Raw genomic sequence first — 25,459 nt, forward strand, 5'->3', positions numbered from 1 at the left:
TACTAAAAACTTATCTATTATGTATTCGAGATTCAAGTTTACCCAGGGCATACTGCCTTGTTGTTATTAGTGGTGTCATTTGGATGGTTGCTTGCTTGCTTGCTTTGGGTTTGTTTCTCTAAATTTGGCAGCTTTTGACCCAGGTAAAGGGTCTAGGAAACTCTGCCAGGTTTGGGAAAGGGAGGTATTGACCCCAGGCCACGAGGATGGAGATGTCTTCATGGTGGGCTTTTTGGAGTCCACGTGAAGTCCAGCCAAGGTGGGCAGGTGAAGAAACACTGAACTGAGCTTCCTGGAAACATGAGAGCTGACAACCACATTTATGTTAAACTACACTTTATTAGTTGGCTTGTCTCACCAAGCCTGGGTCAGAAACCAGACCACGTGTCCTGGCATGCTGTGCGTGGCCTGGTCCATCCAAGAGGCTCCTAGAAGTCGCAGCCATCCACCCAATCGCGGAGGTCCTTGCCCTGGCAGTGATGCCTCCAGGCTTCCCTGGGGAATGGTGAGGGAGAGAGATACCAGCTGCAGCTCCCAGACACTGCTCCGAGAAGAGCAGGAAGGAGGCAGGGTCTCTAAACTAGATGTGAGGCAAGGAAAGGGACTGGCAAAAGGAAGAAAAAGAAGCAAACGAAATAACTAGCAAGGAGTTCCCAGGAGGTAAAAAAAAAAAAAAAGGAAGAAAGTGACCCTCAAAAAGGCATTTTCCCAGCCTCCTCATTTGACCAACAGAGACATGCAGAGTAAATGGCTCATGTTCTCATGTTCTCCCAGAAGTCAGTGGCAAAGACCTACAGCCCTGGAGTCCAGAGGCCCAGTCCAGTGCCCTTCCCCCACGCCATGCTGCTTCTGGTGATAATGACACCCTGTTATGTGTGTATTGTCCTTTATGGTTTACACAGCACTGTCATACCCTCCCCCATTTGCCCTACGAGGTAGATCAGGCAGACATCATGCTCTCCATTTTCCAAGTGAAACAGAGGCTGAGGTGCTAAGTGACTTGCCCAAGGTTCATGGCTAGCATATGAGAGAACAGCATCCACACTCAGTCCTCCTCGGCTGCCGATCTGGGTCTTCATTTGTCTCTAGTTTTATACTCACAGGCTCTTTCAGGACCAGGACCCTGATCCAGCTTCACCATCGTCCTAGGAGCTGACATCTTAAGAAAGGTAAGCAAGGTCTTGGGGTCCCGGAGTCCCCAGTGTCCCAAGGCTCTGATAACTAGCGTCCTCTATGACATCCGTGTCAAAGAGCCCAGGTGCCCCTAAGGGATCTCCACAGATCTACCATCCAGTGTGGTCAACTGGCTTGTTTGTCTAACCCACCAGATGGTGAAATCCTTGGAGGTCAAGACCTGGGTCTCAGCCGTCTCTGAAGCCCAGCACGGGGCCTAGCAGAGAATGAATTCTCAATGCATGTGTGAAAAATGAATAAAAAGCACCCTTTCCACCTTCTGGATCTACTTCCTTTTATTAACCTCAGTCACCTCTCAGAAGCTATACACGGCACAAATTTATTCCTAGTGCTCTTTGGTTTCACCCAGAAGAACCTGCTTTTTCCATCCCTTGGGTCAGTGCCTGAGCCTGCATTCATCCTTCCTGATTTTACAGTAGTGCATTATGTCCTGCCGAGCTTACCTCCATCCAGACTCACTTCCTAGGGCTTCAGCTGTTCTCAGACCAATACATCTCCAAAGGTGTGGTGTTTTCATGGCCCGCCTCTGGACCTGCTCTAGGGTATACTCATTCTCACCTCCCCCTCCATTCCTCACTACATCTCACCTATCCTATTCCTCCTCCATGGTCCCTCAGGCCCAACCCCTTCTCCTGTCCCTCTCCTGTCCCTCTCCAGTGCAGCTGCCCCAGGCCAGAGCCTATAGCTCTCACCTAGACTCCCGCACGGCCTTCCAAACTGGTAACTCTTGCTTCTAGTCTCTCCCACTTCCACTCTTCGGCTGGTATTCAACGCCTTCCAAGCTACCTTCCCAGCCTTATTGCCTCCCACATCTTTCTATGGGCCTGGTCCTCTATGTACCCGGAATATTTTCCCTTCCCTGGATTCTGCCCCTTGCTGGTTCCTCATCCAGAAATGTGCATAAAACGGAGAATGGAGACTCCAAGGAGCAAACTCCCCTCAAAAGAGGCTGGGAAGCTATACGGCAGCTACTTCAGGGGCACCTGTGTGAGCCGTGACCTAGTCCAGTTCTCCATCTGATATGCATCCAACTCCCTGACTGAGAGGGTGGCTTCTAAGGCCGTCTGGTGGGAAGGAGGTGGGAAGCAAGAAGGCTGTAAAGGGGAAGCCCCAGAAGCTCCACTCCATACTTCATGCAAAGCATCTCTTCTTTGACCTGCTGTACATTTGGGCCTTTTATATAAGATTTAGTTTGGACAAAGATTCCACAGCTTTTTAAAAAAGTTTCCTAACCCAAGTCTAGAGGAGCTGTAGGCAGACATCATCCCAGTATGGGCACATCTGTGACACTTGCAGATGTGTGACCTCCAATGAACTTGCTTATCCTCCCTGAAACTCAGTATGTCTCTGTAAGTCTTTGATGATGGTAATACCAGCCTCCGGTAGTTGTAAGAATTAGATCACAAAGTCATGCCATGGCCACTGGAGCAAGGAGGGTACTCAGAAAAGGTTCTGTTCCCCCGTCCTGGCCACACCACCTTAGGAGCGTCTCCAGCCCAAGTTACTTACCAGCTGCGCAGACCCAGGGGCCCTTGGGCTATCTTCATGGCACAGATAACTGTATCCTTGAGGTTCGGCTTCAATAAATCTGGGGTGGGAGGCAGAGAAGCACAGTGAAGGAGCAGGAGGGAGGGCTGAGCATTCAGCATTCAGAGTCCAGCTCTCCCCTCCCTCTCTCTCTCTCAATTTGTCTCTGTCTTACACACACACACACACACATACACACTCACATCCTCCTTCATCCTAAACTCAGCTCTGCCCTGTTACCGCTCCAGAAGCACAGGTATCAGTCACCCTCCATCAGCAGCATCTCCGCTCCATTCCTATGGCTAAGAATAGCCTCCTATCTGGGACCTCCAAATCAAATTCATGGAGGGCCCACCCTTATCACCTGCCCCATTCTTCTTTCCTCAGTAGGCCCAGCAGGTTTTCAGGGATAAAGGCAGGAGCAAGAAGCAAAACATGGAAAGAAGCAAAGGCTGGTGCAGGAGCCTGGTCCCAGCCAAGCTGAAACACAGGCCTGCCTACCGGTGCAATACATCCGGCACAAGTTGGGGCCCTGTGGGTCAAGGTTGTTGCACCACTTCCGGCTACTGATCTGGAAGATGCCATTGTTGGTGCTTCCATCTGCCTCGTGGTCCACGGCAGCCGTGTTGAAGCCACTTGTGAAGTAAGCAAGGCAGATCCCTGTGCAGGACAGAGACACAGGCTTATGGGTCAGACGCCCCAGGGAAGAGAGGCAGCCAGGCCTGGGGACCATCCTAGACCCAGGCGCTCACACTGCAGTCCCCACACTTTATCTCCACCGAGCCTCACCTCCTGCCTCACAGTGGTCAACACAGACTCCCTCCCACCTGCTTTGCAGATGAAGTCATGAGACCCAGAGGAGCCAAGTGACTTGCCCAAGGCTACATACAGCTACCGGGTAGCAGGAGCCAGGATGGGCCCCCAGGCCTCCTGACTCCTAGCCCAGCAATCTTCCCACTGTTTCATTGTCCAGCAGATAGCAGGGTCTGAGAAGAGTTTGTTGAGTGAATGAGCAGGAGCTAAATCTTCAGAGGTGAGACCAGGAAGAAACAGGTGGGATCTATACAGGTGGCTGGGACCAGAGAAAAATTGAGACCAAAAGTGATTGTCCTTCACAAAAGTCTTCCCTAAATTGCTACCAACTTGAAAAGTTTGGTATTCCTGGCTGGCTCAGTTGGCCTTTTCTAAATTTCACTAGGAATGTCTAAATGGATCTTAATGGCCGGTGCTATGTTGTTCTGATCCTTTGGCTCCTACTTGACCAGCAATGGAAAACAAAGAGGCGGTTTCAATTTGGCTATCTATTGCTGGCCTACTATGTGCTGGCTCAGTGCTGGGTGTCCTCTCCTATTTTACAGCTGAGAAAGCTGAGGCTCAGAAAGCTCCAAGGCCATACCCCTTGAGTGAGAAGGAGGGAGGGAGGGGGAGTAAAAAAGAGAGAGTGAATGGCTGCGGAAGGGACCATGGGGCCTCCTGATGAGAGGGGTTCTCACAGTCAGCCAAGTTGTATCCCCGGTATCCTTCCAGCCCGAATTCCTGCAGGGCACGGGCCAGCTCACAGCGACTGAAGACCTTGGCCTCGCTGGAGGGGAGCAGGCAGCTGAGCAGAGCGACGAAGGCCAGCGCCCTGACTCCTGGTGGGTGCAGCCACCTCCTGGGGACCCAGCTCCTTGCTTCCATTCAGGCAGCAGAGGCCGAGCCCCCGCCACTCTGGCTGGGCCCTGGGCTTTGAAATGGCAGGCAGCTCACCAGCCCGGGTCGTCCACTCACAGGTGCCTCCTCCTTGAAAGAAGGGAGACAGGGCTTGAGTGTACCCCTGGGAAATGGGAAGAAGAGGCGAGTGGGAGGTAAGGCTCCAACACCACAAATCAGCTTCCTTGCAGCCCTGATGAGGCATCAGCCATGCTCAAGACCCTGGAGAGGGTTCCCCAAAAGCACCTACTCTCCCTTCCAATCAGGCTATTGGCCACCCTGGCCCAGCAGCTAAAGGAAAGGGAGGGCGAGTATGGAAGAAAACTGACATATATTAAGCGTCATACTAAATGTCAGGCATTATTTAATCCTCAAGTCCAAGATTTCATGATCGGAAGGGGCAAAGGTAGGACTGAGGCTGAAGTTTACGTGACTCCAAAGACTCACTGGGGTATGGACATGAGTAGATGTTTCCAGAGGAGATGGGCTGAGAAGTGGCACCTGTGTAAATCAGTCCCCTAAACCCAATTGCCAAGGGATTGTCCTTCTAGCCCTAAGCCTCCATCTCCTGGCCTTATCTGAAACAGGATCTCTCCCTAGTTTTACACACATCAAAATATTGCCTGCCTGCAGCCCTCTCAAGTGGAGATTGTGCTGTCTTCCATACTCAACAGAGGCAGTATGGAAACTCTGTTTCATCCCCACCATCCCTTCTAAACCATAAACTTGCAAGAACCCCTTTTCCCTGGAAACTTGCCCCATCCTGTTTGGCTTGCCCTCTGCCCATCATAGAGGACATTAACTAGCACCTGGGTCCCTTAGCACTATGGGACCTTCACCTCCTTTGACCTCCTTTCGAAACAACCTACATTTCTACTCTGTCTCTGCCACCCGCTCCCATTGCTTGATAGTTAAAAGTTCACATCCAAATAAATAAAACTCCTATCATCCTAGATTTGATGTATGCCCAATTTGAATGAGGGTTGACTGACAACTGTGAAATTTATTGGAACATTCCTCTTCTAAGGAAATACAGTAATCTTAAATTATTAAAACAAAAAAACTTGTCATCACCCCACGTTTTCCCACCTGGGCAACCTTCTATTCTGATGTCTCTCTGACATATCTTTCCACTTCTCTCATGACCTTTACCCCCACCACCTCCGCTCTCTTCCTTCATGGCACCAAAAAATAAAGAAGTCACAATCTTGCCAATTGGTGACCCTGCAAAAGTGTGGTCTCCAACCTCCCACTGGGCCATCAAAGCCGTCGAGGAGGACAAGTCAGTCAAAGGCATGGCTTTGCAGTAAAACGGGTTTGAAACCCAACACTGCTCCTTACTTCATCCCTGATTTTAGACAATTTTCAAGCTGCATTTTTTTCATCTTTCAAATGAGGAAATTAATAACACCTGCCCCATAAAGAGTGTTGAAAGAATAAATGAGAAAAGGGATACAAACACTTTGCTCTTTGCACTAAAAATAGATCAGTTGTTATTTCTAGTATGAACTGTCACCATACTAGTACTAATGCTTGTCTCTGATCATCTTTCTCTCTCCCGTTCCCATCAAAGGGCATTCAAAACCCTCTTTACTGTTCCTTAGACTCTCCCTGCACTGTCCCACCCTTTCCTTTCCAGAAGATGGTTTATCCTCCTGAGTCACTGAGAAAAGCAAGGTGGTCTCATGTGGCATTTACTTCATCTTCTGTCTTTAGTGCCATCCTACTTACAAACTCATCGGTAGACTCACCCACTCTGAGCTCCTCCCTGTCTAGTCCAAGGACAAGGTGCTTCTACCCTTCTCCCTTATTCTCAGAATAAGGTCTGTCCTTATTCTGAGCTTTAGATTTCATCCTTTCCCATCTCTGGGTCTTGCTTCATTAGTCATCCCTTATCAGCGTCATCGTTATCCCGTCGTTACTGGCTCTTTCCTCTGCATTTATAGATATGCTTAGGTCTCCAGTTTCTAAAATACCCTCCTTTGATTCTTGTCTTTATCTACACTGCCCTGTCTCTCTCCCTCTCCTTCTCATCTAAACTTCTGGGAGACTCTTGCAACTTTCTCACTTCCCATTTGCTTTTCCACACTGGGAAATTTCCTTCCCTGCCGCTACTACTCACCTGAAACTGCTCTGCTGGATCCAATGAACCCTGGGAAGTCCCTGTGTAATAGGACAAACTCGGCTGCATTTCACCCTGTTGATGACCCCCCGTTGTTAAAATCCTTGCCTTTCTTAGTTTTCTATGCTACACTTTCCCAGGTTCCCTCCTCCCTCTCTGGTCATTTATTCCCATTCTCCTTTGTGGAATTCACTTCTGCCCAGGCCTTAAAGGCTGATATGCTTTCCAGGCATTTCTACTTTAGTCCCTTTTCTCTTCCACTGCTGCGTACTCTCTATGAGTCACCCTACTATAAACTAGTCACCTTTATATTGCATCTTCTGTCTGAGCTGCAAACCATATATGCAACTGTCTCCGGACATCTCCACTTGGATATGTCTTCAAACTAAGCACTAATCTACAACAGAACTCATCTTCACACCAAAGCCTGCTCTTCCTTGTCTTTCCTTTTCTAGTTTAAAACATTAGGGTGGGCGGGCCATGGTGGCTCAGCAGGTAAGAGTGCTTGCCTGCCATGCCGGAGGACCCAGGTTCAATTCCCGGTGCCTGCCCATGTAAAAAAAAAAAGAAAAGAAAAAGAAAAAAAACATTATGGTCTACTCATTTGTCCAGACTAGAAACATGGGTGTCGTTCTCCATTTCTTCCTCTCCCTCATTACCATCATTACATCCCTCACCCATCCCCAACCAGTGAATCACAAAGTCCTGTTGATTCTACCTTCCTGCCAAGAGCACCATCTTTCCCGTAATTAAGACCTTCACCCTGGCTTGCCTGGTGGTCTCCTTGTATTCAGCCATCGCCCCTCTTCCAAACTATTTCCCACACATACCCCAGAGTAAAAGAAAAATGCCTGCCTGTGTGACACCCGTGATGGCCCCCTTCACCACTGCTCCACATATGAACCTCAAGGCCCTCCGTAACCCACCTTACTGACCTCTCCCTCACTCACACTGTAAGGTCCAGTAATGCCACTCTCTTCACTTGTGATGATCCCACTGTCCACAGCATTAACCCTCTCCTCCTTTCCTCTATGTGGTTAACTCTTACTCACACCTCAAAGGTCACCCCAGGGCTAAGCTCCCCAGTGAGGCACTTTCGACAGCCGTCGCCCTCCATACTCCCACACCACCCTGTGCATCTATCTCCAATTCCGCTCTCACACCAGATTATAGAGCCCGCTCCTCTCTCCCACCACAGAGTGAACTTCCAAAAAATAGTGGCTGGGTCTTTTTATCTTCATATCCTGAGTGTCAAGTAGAATCACTCAGATGCAGTGGGTATAGATGAGGAAGCCAAGTTGACTGCTATATAGCGACTGTTTTTGATTTTTGTAGTAGAGTGACTCAAAAGTAATTTCATCTTAAGCATTTCACAGCAGTTCCAAAGTTTTAAGAAGTCAGGTCTGGTGATTCTGAGACCAAGGACCTGCCAGCATGGGTCTCTCTCTCTCTCTCTCTCTCTCTCAACTCCTCACTCTTTATAGGGAACTCCTCCCAGGCCAGGGTCCACACCTCTGCCCACCATCTTGCTTTTTCCCATGCCCCTTTGTAGCCAGACCAGCCCCAGCCTGGCTAACAGCGTCACAGGAGGGCGAAGGTGCTCACTGACCAGGCGTCCTTCCCTCCAGAGCTGACACGGTTGCTGATAGCAGGAGCAGTCAATGCCCCCCCACGCTCCTACTGGGACCCTAGGTGTCCAGTAGGGTGGGGGAGGGCAGACTCTAGACTATCCAAGAACCTTCTGGAACTCCCTGCCTCTGTGAGCTCATCGTCTAGAATAAGGTCAACCCATTGAGCTTTTAGCAACCCTTCTGAGAACCTCATTTCTGGAGGTCTGGAGACAGCTTAGAAGCATCTCATTCCAACCCCTCTTGCCCATCTCCACACTCACACACACACACACACACACACACACACACACACACACACACACACACACACACACACACACTTTGAAGAATGACCCTTCTCCAAACAGCTTCTCCACATGACTACCCCAGGACGACTAGAGGCGCCCACTGCCTCCCCGGGCAGCCAATCTGGCAACTCCTTTGGCCTGGTAGAAAGTTCTTCCTTAAGGATGAGTCACAAACCACCTTGTGTTTCCTTTCGGATGGTAACCGTTCAGTGCAGGCAGGCCCAGGACAGAGGTGATGCTGTTGACTCTAAAGCTTTTGGGGCAGAGATGTGGAACCAATCAATGTGATACCAATTAATGTCCACGTTCCACGGAAGTCCCTGCTTGGAGGCCGTGTTGCACAGCAGTCAGACTGTGGGACTTGGAGTCAGGCTGAGCTGAGAGTGAATGCAGGCACTGGGAACGACCAGCTGTGTAACCCAGAGAAAGTGACTTAATCTCTCTGTTTCCTCAACTCCGAAGTGGAAATAACTGTAATGCTTCCTCGTCAGGTATTAGGAGGGCTCCCTGGCACATGCATTAAGTGCTTAGCATGAGGGTGCTCAAAAAATAGTAGCTGTGTGCAGAGCCATAAGATGCCCAGAGGACCAGACGTTCTCCCTGTCTGCTTGTTCGAGTCTATACCTGGGCCCCAGACCAGACCCACCACGTTAGAATTCTGCGGAGTGGCCCGACACAGGTATTTCTTTAAAGCTCACCCAGTGATTGCAATGTGTTGCCAGGTCACAAATCTTTATTTAGGGGGAAACAGCACTGTCTGAACTTAAGTCAGAAAACCTGAGCTCAATTTTTGGCTCTGCCCTTGACCAACCATTGGCTCTTAACAAGTTGGCCTCTATTTTCATCTGTAAAATGGGGCAATTGCTCTGCTCACCCACTGTAACCTTGAGCCCGGACCTAATCTCCCCAAACCTCATTTTCCTCACCTGTAAAATGGAAATAATAATCATATGTTCCTCCATATGCTATAGTAAGGCTTGGCTGTCTTACTGCATAAGGTACTTACCACTTGGATTGGTACATTTTAGCTATTGATTTTATTGCCTGGCCCTTGGTGGTGATTCTGTCCAATTGAGTTTTTGTGTTTTTACTGCATCTGCCTGCTTTTACTATTTTATTGCTTCCTTTTATTGAGTAATCTTTCAGTTTATTTTATTGTATGTTTTGTTGTTGACTTTCGCTTTTAAATGGGGAGTAAGAAAGAGCTGTTCAAAAGGTACAGACAAGCCCCATTGGGGATCAGCAGGTCTTTATTTCTCTGCTGAGCTCTGCACAAGTCTTTCCTTTTTCCCCCAGAGAGCCCAGATTTTTCACCATGCTCTAGCAGAGATCCTGCACCAGGTCCCTTCAGGTTTAAGTTCTCCAGCAGCAGCTCTTAGATTCCTGGTTCTCAGCCCTTAGTGGCAATTTAGAATTATTGTGGGTTCATTAATATATATATATATTAATATATATATTATAATATACATTATACATATTGCCTGGGCCCCACCTAAGTCAATCTTACCAAAATCCCTAGACATGGAGCCGAGGCATCAGCATTTATTTTTTTACATTTCCAGATGATTCTAAAGTGCCACCAAGGCTGAGAACCACTGTTCTAACCAACCAAACTGAGAGCACATGTTTTGACAACTGACAGACCAGGGCTGAAATCAATTTCACAAAACCTCCTAGCTCTGTGTCCCTGCCAGGCTAGCTTTGTGGAGTTTCAGTATCTTCTCCAGTAAAATGAAAAGAGCCACCAGCTCAGGCATTGTTGGGTGATGAATGATACAACATGCAGAGCATCTTACCCAGTACCTCGCACCCAGTAGCCATGCAATAAAAGTGGGCTTTTAATTGCTGTTATTCTGTGGGATAGAAAAACCAAGAAACCATATTTTTGAGAGCTGCACTTGAATTGTCAAGGATATTTCAAAATAATGGCATGACCTTGTTTTTGATGACCAGAGGCCTTTTCTACATCCAAGTTTGTACTGATAGGCCCTAACTGAAGTCGCAAGATCTCTGGATAAGCAGGGAATTACTCTCCTAGCATTCATCGTCTTTGGCGTATATCCTAGGGATATACTCTCAGAGAAATTGATACAGCCTAAAGAAAAATAAACAACATCAATCCTGGGGGGAAAAATGCCTGTTCATCCGTGTCATGTTCTCCACACCCCATTCTGACCTCCTTTACTGTCAAAAATGATCCTTCCATGTCTAGGGCTCCTCCCCTTCCCCGACTCTGGTTGATGCCCTCTTCAGATCTTATCTGGAACTGCAAACATTTCCTAACTAGTCTCTCAACCAAAGGGATCTTTCTAATAACAGAGCTGAATGCGTCCCCGTTTTTAAACCTTTCAGTGCCCCCCCCCCCATCACTTGCAGAACTCGTTCATTCAACATAATTTGGCAGCCCAGACACCCAGTGGTCTATCCTCTCTGCACTTCTCCGGTCACTTCTTCCCCGATCCCACCCCTTTCCCACCGCCCTGGGCTGGGGCAGTTCTGAACTGCCAACTCTTCCCGCAAACCTATCTGCCTGAAATGGGTGCCAGATAACTCATTCTGTACTAGATAACTCCATTTCTGCTTTCAAAATCAGCCTAGCATTGTAAATTTTGCAGAAAGTATCAATCCAACACTCTCTACCTCCTGAACCCTCCAACCTATTTTCTTGCCCCTGGACCCCGAGTTTAACAAAAAAATACCACATTACACTGTAATTTATGGTGTCCTGTCTACATGTGAACTCTTCCAGAGCAAGGAGTGTATTATACGTAACTCTGTATTTCCTTGACCTATGAATGTATGAGGCATGCAGAAGGCACTGAATAAATGCATTTTAAACCGCACGGGTTGGGAAGGGAGGGAGATGAACGTGGCAATAGAGAAGCAGCCCAAGGGAGACTTTTGCAGGGATGAAAGAGTCCTTTCGAGATTGAGGTGGTGTTTTAGTTTCCTAAGGCTGCTTGAATGCAGTACACCAGAAACGGACTGGCTTTTCTAAAGAAGATTTATTTAGTTACAAATTTACAGTTCTTCGGAGGAAAGGCAGCTGGCTTTCATCTGGGTTTCTCAGCCACATGGGAAGCTACGTGATGACAGCTGCTGGCCTTCTCTCCCAGCTTCTGGGCTCAAACGGCTTTTCTCCAGGGCAGTTCCTTTCTACATCTCCAAACATCTGGGTCTGAGCTGCTGAGCTGTTTCTAACCTCTCTCTTTTAAGCCTCCAGCTAATTAAAAGTCCTCATCGCTGAAGGCACTCGCCTTAGCCTAACGCATAGGTAATCAGGTGTAGATGAATTTCACATGCTGATAATTTAAGTCCACAGTACCAGAACAACTGGGCACCAACACCTGGCCAAGTTGACACCTGACCCTAACTCCTAGAGGTGATGATTAAACAACGCTACACATGTAATAAAACGGCATAAAACTACACATACACACTGTAGCAATGTCAAGTTCCTGATTCGTGTATTATACTAGAGTTACGTAAAATATAAACTTGGGGAAAACGGGATGAAGGGTGTATGGGACATCTCTTTACTCTCTTTGTAACATTCTGCACATCTATAATTATATAGTTAATTACTAATTATCATTGATTTTTTAAAAGGATAAAAAACTTGTTTTCGTGCCCTGACTAATCCAATCAAATCAATGGAAGTGAAGGATGGTCGATTCTTTAATTTTTCACTGTCTAAATTATGCTTATTTAAAATCAATTGGCTAGAGGATGAATTTTCAAAACAATCGCAAGCCAAGTCTGCTTTAATGTCTGATTTGTTTAGAATTGTAACAAATTTCTGCCCTAAAGACCTTCGAACCCTTGCCTAAGTAGTTAGAGCCCTGATTAGAATGATTCGGTTGGGGCAGTTGTGGGGATTGAATGTGATCACCTATGAAACACGAGAGAAAACATACAGCTTAAGTTACACTCTCTGACCACAGAGAACGAATCTGAGTTCCAGGGAAGGAACTGCACGCCTGACGGTTGACTCTGGGAAACCATGGGACCCAAAACTCTGAGTCTAGGTCTTTAGCAATTTGGGACCCCTAATAATCAGAAGCTGCTACAAATGAGGCTTCTGGGAAGCTGACACCATCCAAAGCCTAAGTTCTCTCCAAACTCTTGAAATTTCTAGCAACCAGGTTGGGCTAACAACCTAGAGCCCTAAGAACCTGGGGACCCTGATAACTGAGGTCGCTGATCACTTGGGGCTTTGGAGAACTATGAAGCCTTTAATAGACTTAAAAATCGAATAACCCAGGGCTTCTAACAACCCAAGACCTATAATAAACTGAGACTCTTAGCAACTAGAGTCTCCTAGCAACCTGGGGACTCTAATTATCAGAGACTCCTAGCAACCAGAGAGACTAGGCAAACTGGGGGCCCAGCAGCCACCCAACCCTGGAACCAGACTGCCCTTTACTCCTGAGGAGGCTGCGCACTGACTGTTGAAAGGTAGTGTGATAAGAGAGAGCCAGAAACGGAAACAATGGCCCATGTGTAAAGTTCGGATTTTGCCACATACAAACTGTATATTCTTTGGCTTAATCTCCCTGACCATCAGTTTCCCGATACATAAAATGAGAATGATAATAAATGATTATGAACATCAGGTAAGGCATTCTTATGGGAAAGCATTTTAACAGCTGTACAAATGTCAGTTGCCATTTTTTGATGACTCTCCTTCCCCCTTAAATCTCATTACCCACCACTTTCTGTCAATTCTATTTCCAAAACATTTTCCCCGCTACTCTAGCTCCACTGCCACCAGCAAAGTCTCAGGTCCCACTGATTCACTTTCCACACTGCCACCGGAACTATCTTCCTGAACCACAAGTCCCATCATGTCACATCCTGCCTTTCCCTGGGTCCCCACTGCTCTTGAAATCAAGTTCACTCTTTAGCATCATAAATAAGCCCTCAGGATCAGACCCTATCCTTCCAGCTTCAGTCCCTCTCCCAACGCCCACTTCCTTCATTTACTCCTAAAACCTAAGCGGTGGGTATTACCATCTCCATTTCACAGATAAACAAAGTGGGGCGGAAAGAAGTTAAGATACTGATCCATGCACACACAAACTAGAAGCAGTAATTTGAAACCAAATCTGACTCCAAAACCCAAGTTCTTCCGCTGCAAAGAGCACGATCGATTGCAACCTCTTGGAAGGGTCCAAAAAATGGTATTCTCTGGTTATTCTCTAAATAAACCCATTTTGGTTTTGTCCCAAAGCCCCTCCACCTTTTCCGATGAAGACAAGAGACGCCGTTCAGCGTTGGGGAAGTTTGAAACTTGGCCACCAGGGGGCGCCCTCCTCGCACACAAAAACGTAATCAGCCCTGAGACCGCCTGAGACCACGCCCCGTGATGCTGAAACTGCCGCCCATCTCTGTGCCCGGGGGCTCGCAATGGGACTGCACAGGATTCGAAACCTGCATCCAGGTTGCTGCTCCTCAAAAAGGTCCAGTTATTAACATTTTAGAGGCTTAAAAGTAGTGTTTTCTTATCACCATTCTTCCAGTCGATATAACGAACTCATCAGAGTTTTAAGAATACAAAATTTTCTCCATAGCGCTCCGTAAAATCCTTAGGATCTGTAAATATCCTTATATGCCCTGTTTGGGCCTCAAGGCGGGGGAAGGGGAGGTTCACTGGGACAGGAGGCTCGTGGCTGGTGAAGCCCAGCTTCGTTTTATGAATGTAAGGACAAAGGTCACCCAAGGGAAAGCACATTGTTCCAGGCTCTGAACTGGTGAGAATCAGCCCTGGGACCAGACTAAGCCACTTCTCTTGTGATTGATAATGAGCACAAAAGAGAAACCCTCTCATGTTACTGGGCTCCAGTGCACCTTGAGAGGGAGTGAGCCTGGGTGCTCCGCAGGCCCCCTGAGAGGGGTGGAGAAAAACCACATTTGGCTCTGTGGGTGTCTGGGAGCCTCTGAACTTTTTTTTTTTTTTTTTTTAATATCCCAAAAAGGGATGGGCACCATTGCTGGAAGTACTGCAATATCAGGATGATGCATGAAGCGGATGGAGCAAGCTCCTTTTCCAACCCCCTCTTCCAAAAATCAACTTCTACCATCCTCAGATAAAGGACATATCAGATAATAAGCTGATAAGAACAGATACTACACTTGATCTTAGCCAAAAGGCCGAGAAGCGATGAACTTCTATTTCTTCACCTGTGAAATGGGGTGAGGGTGTCTACCTCTCAGAAGCCCTGGCTTTCACCCTCGCCCTCTGCCGGCGCCTCTCAAAGAGCTGCTCTCCCCCAGCCGAGATTGGGGTCCCAGCAGAGCTTCTCCCAAGGTGCTGGCGGGGGCTGAATGGAGAAGAATGTTTTCTCCCCACAGCACTCAAAGGTGAGTTCCCTCCCAACTGCACAGGAATTGATGGGCTCCAGGTTCATGCCGGTCGGCGGGACTGAAGCGCTATCGTAAACAGTAGTGGGTCTCCACTGGGGGCAGTTCTGCCGCTCAGGGGCAGCTGGTGATGCCTGAAGACATTTTGGGTTGTTCACAACCAAAAGGAGAATGCTACTGGCACTCGGTGGGTAGGGGACGGGGATGCAGCTAAATACCCTACAATGCGCAGGACGGCTCCCCACGAGGAAGAACTATTCAGGCCAAGATGTCAGCAGTGCTGAGGTTGAGACACCCTGATATACAGCATAGAGCCATCTAGGTTCCTACTTTCCACGTGAGCCTCGATTGAGCCGTCTCAGCTGTCGAGGCCACGTGCCGTTTCCTGACTGTAAAACGCCGGCTTGGTTGGATGGTGTGTGTGACCCCCTTGAACACCGTCGTCCTCTAGTTGTACCTCCTAGTCACCGCGTGCTCATTTTGCTTATGGTGTTTCAAGTCTCCATAAGCAAAGAGGAAAGGATCCCAGCCTCCCCTTCTTCAACTATAAATGGGAATAATTATTCCTACTTCACAGCATTGATGTAAGAAGGAAAATGAACAATGTGAGTGAAATTGCCTTACACGTGGTGAGTGCTAAGTAAACGTTTGTATTTTTTTAAAAACCATCGTATTGGATCTACAAGGGAAAAAATATCGAAAGGAATGATTTATTGAAAAGTTTCATCATTCAGAAATCGCAAGGGCAGAGGGGCATTTGGGCTACGAGCACTATATTTTCACCTGAGCCCTCCAAGAGGCAACTATGATTTGGGGGCTTTGTAGGCAGCCGTAGTGAAATGAAAAGAAATTCGGCTTTGGGGATCCAGAGGCTTGCTTTTAGTCCTCTGATCCAACCTAAGGAGAAATGTTTCTGTCATAAAGAAAAAAAAGCAAGGTTCCAGTGGAAAAAATCATTTTCAACAGCCCCAGTCAATGTGGAGTGGAGGTTACAGAACTTTGATACCAAGACTGCCCTGAGTTCGAATTCCTCCCCGGCTACCCATGACTGCATAACCTCATTGTTCAAAGCCTCCATTTCTCGTGTGGATGGAGATGATGATAATAATGCCAATCAATTAGGAGTCCTGTGATTGTGAGATGAAGCATCCAGTAGATATTGAATAAATGTTGGGTATCGTTTTAATAAGAGCCACAGATGGGTCTCAAGTCAATTTAACATCTACTTAGGCGCAACTGCATTTTTATTTAAAATTTCCATGAGAAATCACAAAACATTTTCAACCCCCTTACGGTTCCGTGAGAAAGATGCTCGGTACCCTGTGTCCCTCTCCCACATACACCTCCACACCCCACACACACACTCATGTCCCGTGTCACATACGGAGAAACCGACATTGCATGCTTGGCCAAGATTAGGATCTGCAGGATGGGGGATATAAATTTGTGTGTTTAAACATCAGTATCTTCTCCCTCCTTCCACCCGACTCCCAAGAACATGCCAATCAAAGGAGGTTAAGGAGACTCTGCTCTTGAACCACCTCAAGGGTAGGAGTGGCACCCACTCTCTGAGCCTCTGTAAAGAAGGCAATCCTGTAAAACAGAAGCAGCTCAGTGGTTAAGCCAAGGCCATCTCTTACTGATGAAAGGTCAACAAGAATATAGATAAGTTATACCATGCAGAGATATCTAAAAAATGCTGAAATGTCAAGGCATCAGGCTAAAGGCAGATCATGGAAATTGCAAAGAGATGCAAGCCCTGGAGGAATAATCAGAGCCTCAACCAATCCACTGGACAAGCAGTCTGGCCAAGGCACTGCTCCCACCAGTGAGGGCTGAAAACCAGCTTCTGAACCAACACTGCTTAAAAGAGAGTGGGCTTTTCCTTTCTTCCTGCTGCTGGGAGTATTGAGAGATAGGCTTGGCAGAAGAGATGGACAGAAAGACAAAGAAGGCAGAAGGGCACAGAGGCAACCTTGTGAGAAAGAGTGGTAAGCAGTAGCTACCCAGCTCTGGGTCCTTAAAAATTCTAAACAAGAGGTGGACGTTTGCTTTTCTCCTGGTTAGTCCTTCGTTTCTCTAGAGAAGGTAGTGTTGGTTAATACTCAGCTTCCTCATCAAAGGAAGCCAGTTTATGCAAAGACAATGGAGGTATTCCAGAAGCTTTTATCTAATCATATTATTAGAAAAATCCAACACTTGGCCTGAAGAAACACTCACTCCTTTTGAGTCCAGGGTGAGAGCTCAGGACAGGATTGGGTAGAGAGAGAATTTCAGCTCCGAGGTTGACTCCTGCAGAAGGCAGCCTTAGAGATTCAAGGTGCCAAGGATAAAAGGTGAAATAAGCTCAAGGGTGCAGTTGGCAGATGTCAGTAAAGGTAATGTGGCTGGGATGAGCACATGGCAGCAGGCGGTCTAAGCCAGACCAAGCCGAGCATGCAAGGGAAGGAAATCAACCCCACAAAATTTGTCCCTATCGGGCAAGTCCCCACCAGCAAGTGGGTAGGCAAGAGGACAGATAACTGTCCCTATTTTCTTATTTGTCACCGTCATCTCCGTGCCTAACCCAGACGCTTTACAAAATAGGTATGTAATAAATATTTGTAAAATGAATGAATGAAAGACAAAACCCATATAGACACCAATTCTGCCCACCTCCTACTTGCTTCTACCGTCCTGCCCCTTAGGAATGAAAGAGGATGCCACTGCCTTTCTCGGGACTTCCCAGAGTAGTTTTTATTAAATCATCAATTTTTATTAAGTGCCAAGAACAAAAGTACAGACACTGTCAAGTTAGAAAGGACAAGAATATTATAGCAGAAATCTAATGGGAATCATAAAATCGAGATGGAACTGCTGATTCCAGTCGGCTCTAGGGCAGTGCCTGGGAAGGGTAAAACTGGTTGCTGCCAGAGCGAGTGGGGCTCCTCCCTGCTGCCGCATGGAGAGAGGCAGAGGAGAATGGATCTTGCTTCCTGGCCTGGCCAGATGCAGGGAACTGAAATCCAAATAGAGCAACCCCACCAGCCTGCAGCGTGGTGTGGGGCTCCCCTTAACTCTGAGTATCCCGGTATCCCTGGGGGAGCTTCTCATACTGCCTGTGGGTGAGTGAAGAAGCAGATGAGGCCATCTGGGATGGGGCTTCCTGTGGTTCAGGCCTGGGAACAGCAGCCAAGCTGCCTGCCCAGAAGGCCGGGCAGTGACCATGGTGGGAAGTCAACGAGCCCCCATGATAGAACACTCATGACCTGAGAGCCAGGTGTTCCAATGGGATCTCCCTCGCCTAAGTCAGAAGCAGAAAAGGCATTGAAGTAGCAGCAATCCAGCCATTGGAGCTGAGACAGGGAACAAACCAGATTTGTTTATTGTCCTGCAGTCTAACTTTGCCCATACTCAGGTGTAGCTTGAGGTACCCTCTTTACAATGAGAATGGGCAACAACCTGGCCTCTAGGGGGCACCCTTACGGACCGTGTGCTGAGATCCAACCATCAGGGAAGGGCTGCTCCTGCTTACACCTGGCTTCAGGTCCCTCACACCCAGGGACCTGGGTTCCTGCAGAAGGGAAAGCACTTAGACATCTGGTGGGAAAGTAAAGAACTCAGAGGAATGGATGCCAAACTATGCCCCATGAAGCTGGGGAACTCTTCAGAGACATCCCAGGAGGCACAGCAAGGAAGTAGAGGGAAGTTGAGCAGGCAGGATTCTGCCCACCACCATCACCCCCATTTCAATCACGGCACCTTCACTCTCTCTGCTTTATATATTAAAAATCCCACCTGAGGTTTCGTTTGAAGAAAAGGTTCTAATGTTAAAAATAAATGGTTGATGCCAAACATAGATAGAACTATTGGACCCAATTCTTCACTCCTCTGCGGTAGTGTTACATCAACACTCTTAACATGGACTCATGGTGGACAGAGCCTATTTCCCCGGCCCCTGACTATAAGCTTAATCATGGAACTTACCTTGATCAACAGGTTCTGTGCAGACATGACACTAGCAAAGCCTTAAAACGTGCTTGTGCCATTGAGCCAACCTTCTGTGCTCCTGCCTTTTTCCATGAAAAAAACGTTGCCTCGCATAAGTCCAAGGAGGGTGAGAAACATGTGCAGTAGACCTGGGACCCAGCCAGCGGCTCGGACCAGGTCAGGCTGAGCCTAGTGTGTATCAGCCAAACCCTCGCCCCAAAGAAATGCTGGTTGTGAGTCATTGAAATTTCAAAGTTGTGTGCTATGCCGCAACATAAATGACTACACAATTAGAAGTCTTCATTTAAAGAAAGAGTCTGGCTGCTTAAAAAAAAAAAACGTTCATAAAAAATTCAAGCACTACTTTGTTCTACCCCCTTGGAGAGCAATTTGACAATATCTAGCAGAGCTGAAGATGCACCTACCTTACCATCCAACAATTCCACCTTTAGGTGAGTAAATATTTCACGGCAATCGTTGACAAATTTTTTCTGTAAAAGACCAAACAGTAAATATTTTAGGTTTTTCAAGTCATATGGACTCCACTGGAACTATTCAACCTCTGCTGTTTGAGTGTGAAAGCAGTCAGAGATAATACTTAAATGAATGTCTGTGGCTGTGTTCCAATAAAACTTTTTATGGAGGTTGAAACTTGAATTTCATATTATGTTCATGTGTTGTTAAATATTCTTCACTGTATTATTTTTTAATCCCTAAAAATGTAAAAAAAAAAAAAAAGAACCTAACAGAAATGCTAAAAAAAATCTTAATTCATGGCCCTCTATCAGGTGGCAGCCAGATTCAAGATGATCTTTCCCTAAAGAAGGCCCTGTACTCCAGGAGATATGTACAAGGAGCTCCTCATAGCATTGTCTGGGTTCTTTAAAAGAAGAAAAAGAAATAACCTAAATGTTCATCAACAGGAAATTGGATAGAGGCATTGTGGTATATTTATATAACGGAATACTCAATGATAAGTAGAGTATGCTACAATTTACATACATAATTTTAAACCCTACTGGATAATACTATATTGTCTTAATGGATACATAAATACACAGGGAAAGTGTAAAATCATGCATAGGAATGATAAGCACTGGATTCATGGTATTAGTTACCTCTGAGGAGGAGGGAGAGGAGGGAATGGGAGGGGAGCACAGAGAGGGTTTATATTTATATATGTAATGTTTATTTCTCTAAATGGCATAACGTTAAGATTTGATAAAGCTTAATGGTGGGTAACTAGGTAATCATTATGCTCTTTTCTATTCTTGTCTGATCTCTGAAATCTGTCACAATAAAAAAATTAATTCAAAAAAGTAAAGGGAAAAAAGCAAAGATAGGAACACATTTTTAAAGAAAAAACATAAAGGAACCCATCAATTTCAACCAGTTCAGTAGTGTAGTAAGAATAGGTAGAAAGTAATCCATTCACATCATTGACCCTTCTGGAATTTCTCAGGCTCCTTCAGCCCACGGCTTAGAGACCTGGTTTACAGCCAAAAGATGGCTCTGCCCACAGATCTGCTGGGGGGAGGAGACTGACAGAGCTCAGAACCACCCACACCTGAGAACCATCCTCCACCCATATAACTCAGCTTTCCAATCTGAGCCTGCCCACACCCGTAAAACATGAGATTTCATTTTAGTTCTTCAAGATGTTTCATTGTGAAAACTTCAGATTCTTTCACCAATACCTGCAGAGGGAGAAAAAGACAGGCCAGGCTTCTCTAGGAAGTCCACGATCAATTCAACAAACATTTATTGACCTTGGTTCTAGTCCATATTTAATGTCGTCGGTTAGAATTAGGTTGTCATACAAGCAGCCAAAGCCCAAAATAACAATGACTTGAACAAGACAAGGTTATTTCTGTCTCATGTGAAATAAATCTGGAGGTAGATAACTCAGGGTAGTGTGAAGTTTCCATCATTCCCAGGGTGTGACTTATGCTCATGTTCAAGAGGACAGCCAGCATTCTTGTTACCAGAACTGTGTTTCAAGCAGAAATATGAAATAAAGGGAGAAGAAGGACTGACTTCCTCCCTTTGAAGGAAACCCTCTGAAAATATCACATGACTTTTTCACTGATGTCTCAGTAGCCAGAACATAGTCAAGTGGCCACACTCAGCTCTAGGAAAAGCTGGGAAGTGTCATTGGTGAGGGGAAGGGAGGGAAGCCTTGAGTCCAGCTAAAAACCAGGGGTTCTGTTACTAAGAAAGTAGAGGAGAGATTAGAAGAGGAAACACAATCTCAGTCACAGTCATGATGTTACTGTGTGACCTTGACTTCCTTGCCCTTCAGCCAATACATTGGTCTAGGTCATTTCTAAGGTCCTTTCCAGCTCTGACTTCCTATTGTGTCCTAGTCTTCTATTTATATAACCCATTGATTCCAAAGTTGGGAGTGGAGAAGTGAGAGTAACTAGTATTTACTACTTATTCACAAATGATTAACATTTCTATTGCTTATTTCTTTTAAACCTCATAAACAGCTATATAATGTTAGATTTATTATCCCTTTTAGAGATGATAAAACTGAGGTACCAAAAGGCTAAGTCACCTCCCAAGCTCACACAGCTTTAAGTGGTGGGACCAGAATTTGAACCCAACAACATGTTACTGCAACAACTTCTGTATTTGGAAATAGTCCTGGGGGTAAGTTCCAGGTCTGCCATTTACTAACAGTGTAACCCTTGGAAAGTTACCCTCTGTGCATCAGTTTCCTCATTTGGAAATAATGGTACTGCATTGTAGAGTTGTTGAAAGGATTAAATGGATGAACACACATAAAATCCTCGGGACTGTGCCTGGCATGTAGATAAGGGTGTGAGGACGAGTGTGTAGGTATTAGCTATTACCATATAAGGCAGCATTTGAGATCTACCTTGGGGAAGAGCTGAGGAACAGAAGGGTGTTCCAGGCAGAGGGAACAGCCCAATGCACAGATGGCAGGAGGTAACATCTAAGTCAAGTCTTAAAGGATGAGCAGAAGTTAGTCAGAGTCTTCCCAGCTCAGCCTGGCAGAGGTTCTCCTTAGGCGCATATTTGATTTGAATAGATCTCAGGAAACCTAAGAATGAAGGCTTATGAGACATGAACCTCAAACCCCATCTGGAAGGAAGGGAAGAGTAACGCATCCTAATTCCCAGTGCACCCTCTCCATTGTGCCAGGGGCACAAAAGATGTGCAGTCTAATGTCGAGAAAAGGTATGTGAACCTGGGTCCTTGCTCTGTCTTAGCCCTTATCATGCCATATTCCAGGTGTTCTGGTTAGTTATTCACAGCTGGCAGCTGGCCAGAAAACTGTAACACCCAGTCCTACCTCCTGGACAAGGCTGTTCTTTGTACTTTATCCCCAAGCAGGAAAACTTTCTCCCCTGTGTACTTAGGAAGGGGACAGCTATACAGAGTCACACCCACAGTCCCATCTTGCCAGGTTACTGCAGCCAGTAGGAGCATGAGGGACAGGGTGGTTGTCCTCAAAACCAACCCCTCCCAGGGAGGCGTATGGTACTCCCTCAGGGCCCTGGTGCAGATCTGTCCTTCGTCCAACTGGGCAAACCAGGATATGAAGGAAAGCACCCGAAACTGGGACTTGGGAGATCTGGGCTCTGCTATTAAGCCATTAGGTGCCCTTGGGCAAAAAAGCTTCGCCATCTCGGAGCCACACATCAGCGGGAATAATCATACTTGTTTTGTAAGGTTTTTCATTTGTCGTGAAGATTAATTGGCAACATGCATGTAAGGTGTTTAAAAAAGCTCTCAGCATAGAGTAGGAGCTGGTTCCATGCAAGGCCCATTGTCTATTCAGGTTTCTCTCAGCTTTAGCACTCAACCGTGTTAGTGATAATGAATTCCAGATAGAAAGACATATATATGTTTATTTTAAGCCTACCTTGTGTTCCTGAACTTAGTGAGTTTACCTTTGAACTTTTTCACTCTGCTTATGCTTTTATGGCTTTTTATCACACCTTCTACATGATGATAGATGTTTGGGGCCCCTGGTACATGCTAGGCTCCTTTTCTGCAAGCTCAGATCAATGGCATAGACACATAAGGATCACAAGCCAAATGGGAAATAAATACCAATTTTATTCATCTACTCAGACATGCTCTAATCCTCATACCACAAGTCTTTATATAACTGGTGTTGGTGAATCCAGATTAGGCATGGAATATACTTAGAACTTCCTAACTTCCACCTCAAATCTCGATATGAGAACATACTCTCCCACCAAAAGCTTTCCTGAGGAGATGTGACCTAGGCCTACATTGAAAGCTCAGTTATAGAGAAGAGGATGCAAGCCAGCTAAAAGGAATCTGGACCAAATGTGCTTCACACTGAGCCTGAGGGAGGGAAGTCAGAGAGGAAGCCCCTGACCTGGTTCCTGATTCAGGCGCAGCAGCCCTGCCCACTATTAAAAGGTGATTCAGTGACCGTCAGGCTCTCCCCAACCATCCAGGCACTCTCTTCCTGGGGAGGAGAAAATACCACACCTACTCGAACACTCTTCCATCCCTCCATCATAGGAAGAAAATTTTGAGTGAAATTTCTATGGAAAGGTGAGGAGAGAAGAAATGTTGCCTCTTGTCCAACAGTAGAGATCTTCCCAGTTTAGTCTTAGCTTAAGCAAGACTGAACCTCGACCCTTGAGCACACGTGTGCATGCACACACAACACACACATCACCCGATCCCACCTCTGCAGGAAGCACAAAGGTGGAAGTTGAGTGGGGTGATGGAGTCTGTTCTGATAGCTAGAACTTCTCAGACAAATGGAATACAAAGTTTAAAGGTACATCTAAACCAGAAAATCATTGGAAAGACATCCTATATATAAGGAAAGATGTTTCTGAATCTTGTTCTCAGAGTTCTTGTGGCTGTCATCCAAGAAATAAATGGAAATACGGTGGTTCACCTGCCATTCCGAAACATTACCCTAGCAGACCAGTAGGCACACACCAATAGGGATTATAAAAGAACTTCCTGAGAGCAGGATGCAGAGCTCACCCCTGCACTGACTGCCCAGTTGTCACTTCCAGTGTGGCGCCCTGGGCCAGCAGTGGATTGCAATTCCAAGGTATGCTCTCTCTTCCCAGTTCTTCCCTTACTAGCCCTATGAGCGTGGAGAGTTGATCCCCCTCCCCAGACTTCAGTTTCCTCCTTCATAAATCTCATTTTCCTAATTTATAAAACAGGGGCAGTAATCGCTATCCATAGAGATATGCCGGGCATGTTTTAAAGAGTCCATTGGCTCCAGCAAAGTGAGTGTGGGGTGCATCTCCCAAGAAGATGGGCTTGTGACGGATATACAAAGTCACACAAAGTCCTGTCAGGTCTGGAGGAAATTCAGTCCAACAACAGCCAGCTGAGGATGTCTTGTTCATCTTTCATAAACCAAATGGGGCTGGGTCATCTGAAAGCACAATATAAGAAAGTCTTTCAGAGGAAAGAATAAAGCCAAAAGTTTTTTTTCTTTGCAAAGTAATTGCATTTAATAAATACAGAAATAATGAGTTAAATCAAAAATCATCATGAGAACATCATAGCAATAGTGATGAAAGGCCAGATCTACGGAGGAACAAACATGGTACTTACAAAGTTCCAAAGTATCTCCCACACGATATTTCTTCATTCCAAAGGGAGAAGCAACACATTTACAGTGGGAAAATCTTGCAGAGACCACCTTAAGCAAGTGATCAATGTTTATAACAGCAGCAAGATATATAGGCATCATAGAGTTCCTGTCATGTGACACTAAAAATGGGACATAATTATCAAACTGAAATTGATGGTCTTTGGACAAAATAACTGACCAGTATTCTTCAGACATGTAAAGGCAACAATAAATACTTTTGGACTGTTACAGTACAGAAGAGACTAGGAGGTTTGTGTGATCCTGAGTTGAATCCTTTATGCTGGTCATATAAGTGGAATCAGGCAGTATCTATCCTTTTGTGTGTGGCTAATTTCGCTCAGCATTATGTCCTCAAGGCTCATCCATCTTGTCATGTGCTTCAGGACGTCATTTTGTCTTACTGCTGCATAATATTCCATCATATGTATATACCAAATTTTGTTGATCCACTCGGCTGTTGATGGGCATTTGGTTTGTTTCCATCTTTTCGTGATTGTGAATAATGCTGCTACGAACATCGGTGTGCAAATGTCTGTCTGTGTAGTTGCTTTCAGACTTTCTGGGTATATACCAAGTAGTGTTATTTCTCGGTCATAGAGCAACTTGCTATTTAGTTTCCTAAGGAATCGCCAAACAGTCTTCCATAGTGGCTGCACCATTATGCATTCCCACAAGCAGTGCCTAAGTGTCCCAGTTTCTCCACATCCTCTCCAAAATTTATAATTTCCCGTTTGTTTAATAGCAGCCATTCTTATAGGTGTGAGGTGGTGTCTCATTGTAGTCCTGATCTACATTTCCCTTGTAGCCACTGAAAATGAGCATCTCTTCATGTGCTTTTGGGCCACCTGTATTTGCTCTTCAGAAAAATGCCTATTCATATCTTAGCCCATTTTATACTTGGGTTCTTTGTTCTTTTGTTATTGAGTTGTATGATTTCTTTGTATATACAAGGAAATCAAACCTTTGTCTGATACGTGATTTCCAAATATTTTCTCCCATTAAGTTGGCTGCCTCTCCACATTTTTGACAGTCTTTT

General features: G+C 46.0%; 1 protein-coding gene, 1 long non-coding RNA gene and 1 other non-coding gene across 10 annotated transcripts in view; 1 reads left to right on the forward strand and 2 right to left on the reverse strand.

Annotated features, from left to right (window-relative positions):
• Nucleotides 1-319: 319 nt before the first annotated feature.
• Nucleotides 320-8,284, reverse strand: SPACA3 (sperm acrosome associated 3). 5 transcript variants are annotated; one of them, XM_077165200.1, is made up of 6 exons: nt 8,145-8,284; nt 6,536-6,576; nt 4,215-4,503; nt 3,223-3,381; nt 2,704-2,782; nt 320-495 (listed from the first exon to the last, which is right to left on the reverse strand). In XM_077165200.1, the coding sequence occupies exons 3-6, from the start codon at nt 4,399-4,401 to the stop codon at nt 429-431; spliced, it is 492 nt and encodes a 163-aa protein (XP_077021315.1). In that variant the 5' UTR covers nt 4,402-4,503; nt 6,536-6,576; nt 8,145-8,284; the 3' UTR covers nt 320-428. The 5 variants fall into 5 exon arrangements, with proteins under 5 accessions (XP_077021315.1, XP_077021314.1, XP_077021316.1 ...); XM_077165199.1 differs by having other exon boundaries at nt 4,215-4,537; XM_077165201.1 differs by having other exon boundaries at nt 4,215-4,537; nt 6,536-6,610.
• A 4,522-nt stretch (nt 8,285-12,806) lies between these two features.
• The window catches only part of LOC143687838 (uncharacterized), a 39,796-nt gene continuing 27,143 nt past the window's right edge, over nt 12,807-25,459 (forward strand). For 3 of the 4 annotated variants that reach the window (XR_013177698.1, XR_013177699.1, XR_013177700.1), the window contains exons 1-3: nt 12,807-12,911; nt 13,687-13,915; nt 21,310-21,440. This is a non-coding gene — a long non-coding RNA (uncharacterized LOC143687838). The remainder of the gene's footprint in view (nt 12,912-13,686; nt 13,916-21,309; nt 21,441-25,459) is intronic. The other variant, XR_013177701.1, reaches the window with a different exon arrangement.
• On the reverse strand, nt 14,431-14,618 carry LOC143689328 (U2 spliceosomal RNA). The gene has a single exon (XR_013178769.1). It is a non-coding gene; the product is annotated as a U2 spliceosomal RNA (small nuclear RNA).

The sequence above is a fragment of the Tamandua tetradactyla genome, chromosome 6 (genome assembly GCF_023851605.1).
Source record: "Tamandua tetradactyla isolate mTamTet1 chromosome 6, mTamTet1.pri, whole genome shotgun sequence".
NCBI lineage: Eukaryota > Metazoa > Chordata > Mammalia > Pilosa > Myrmecophagidae > Tamandua > Tamandua tetradactyla.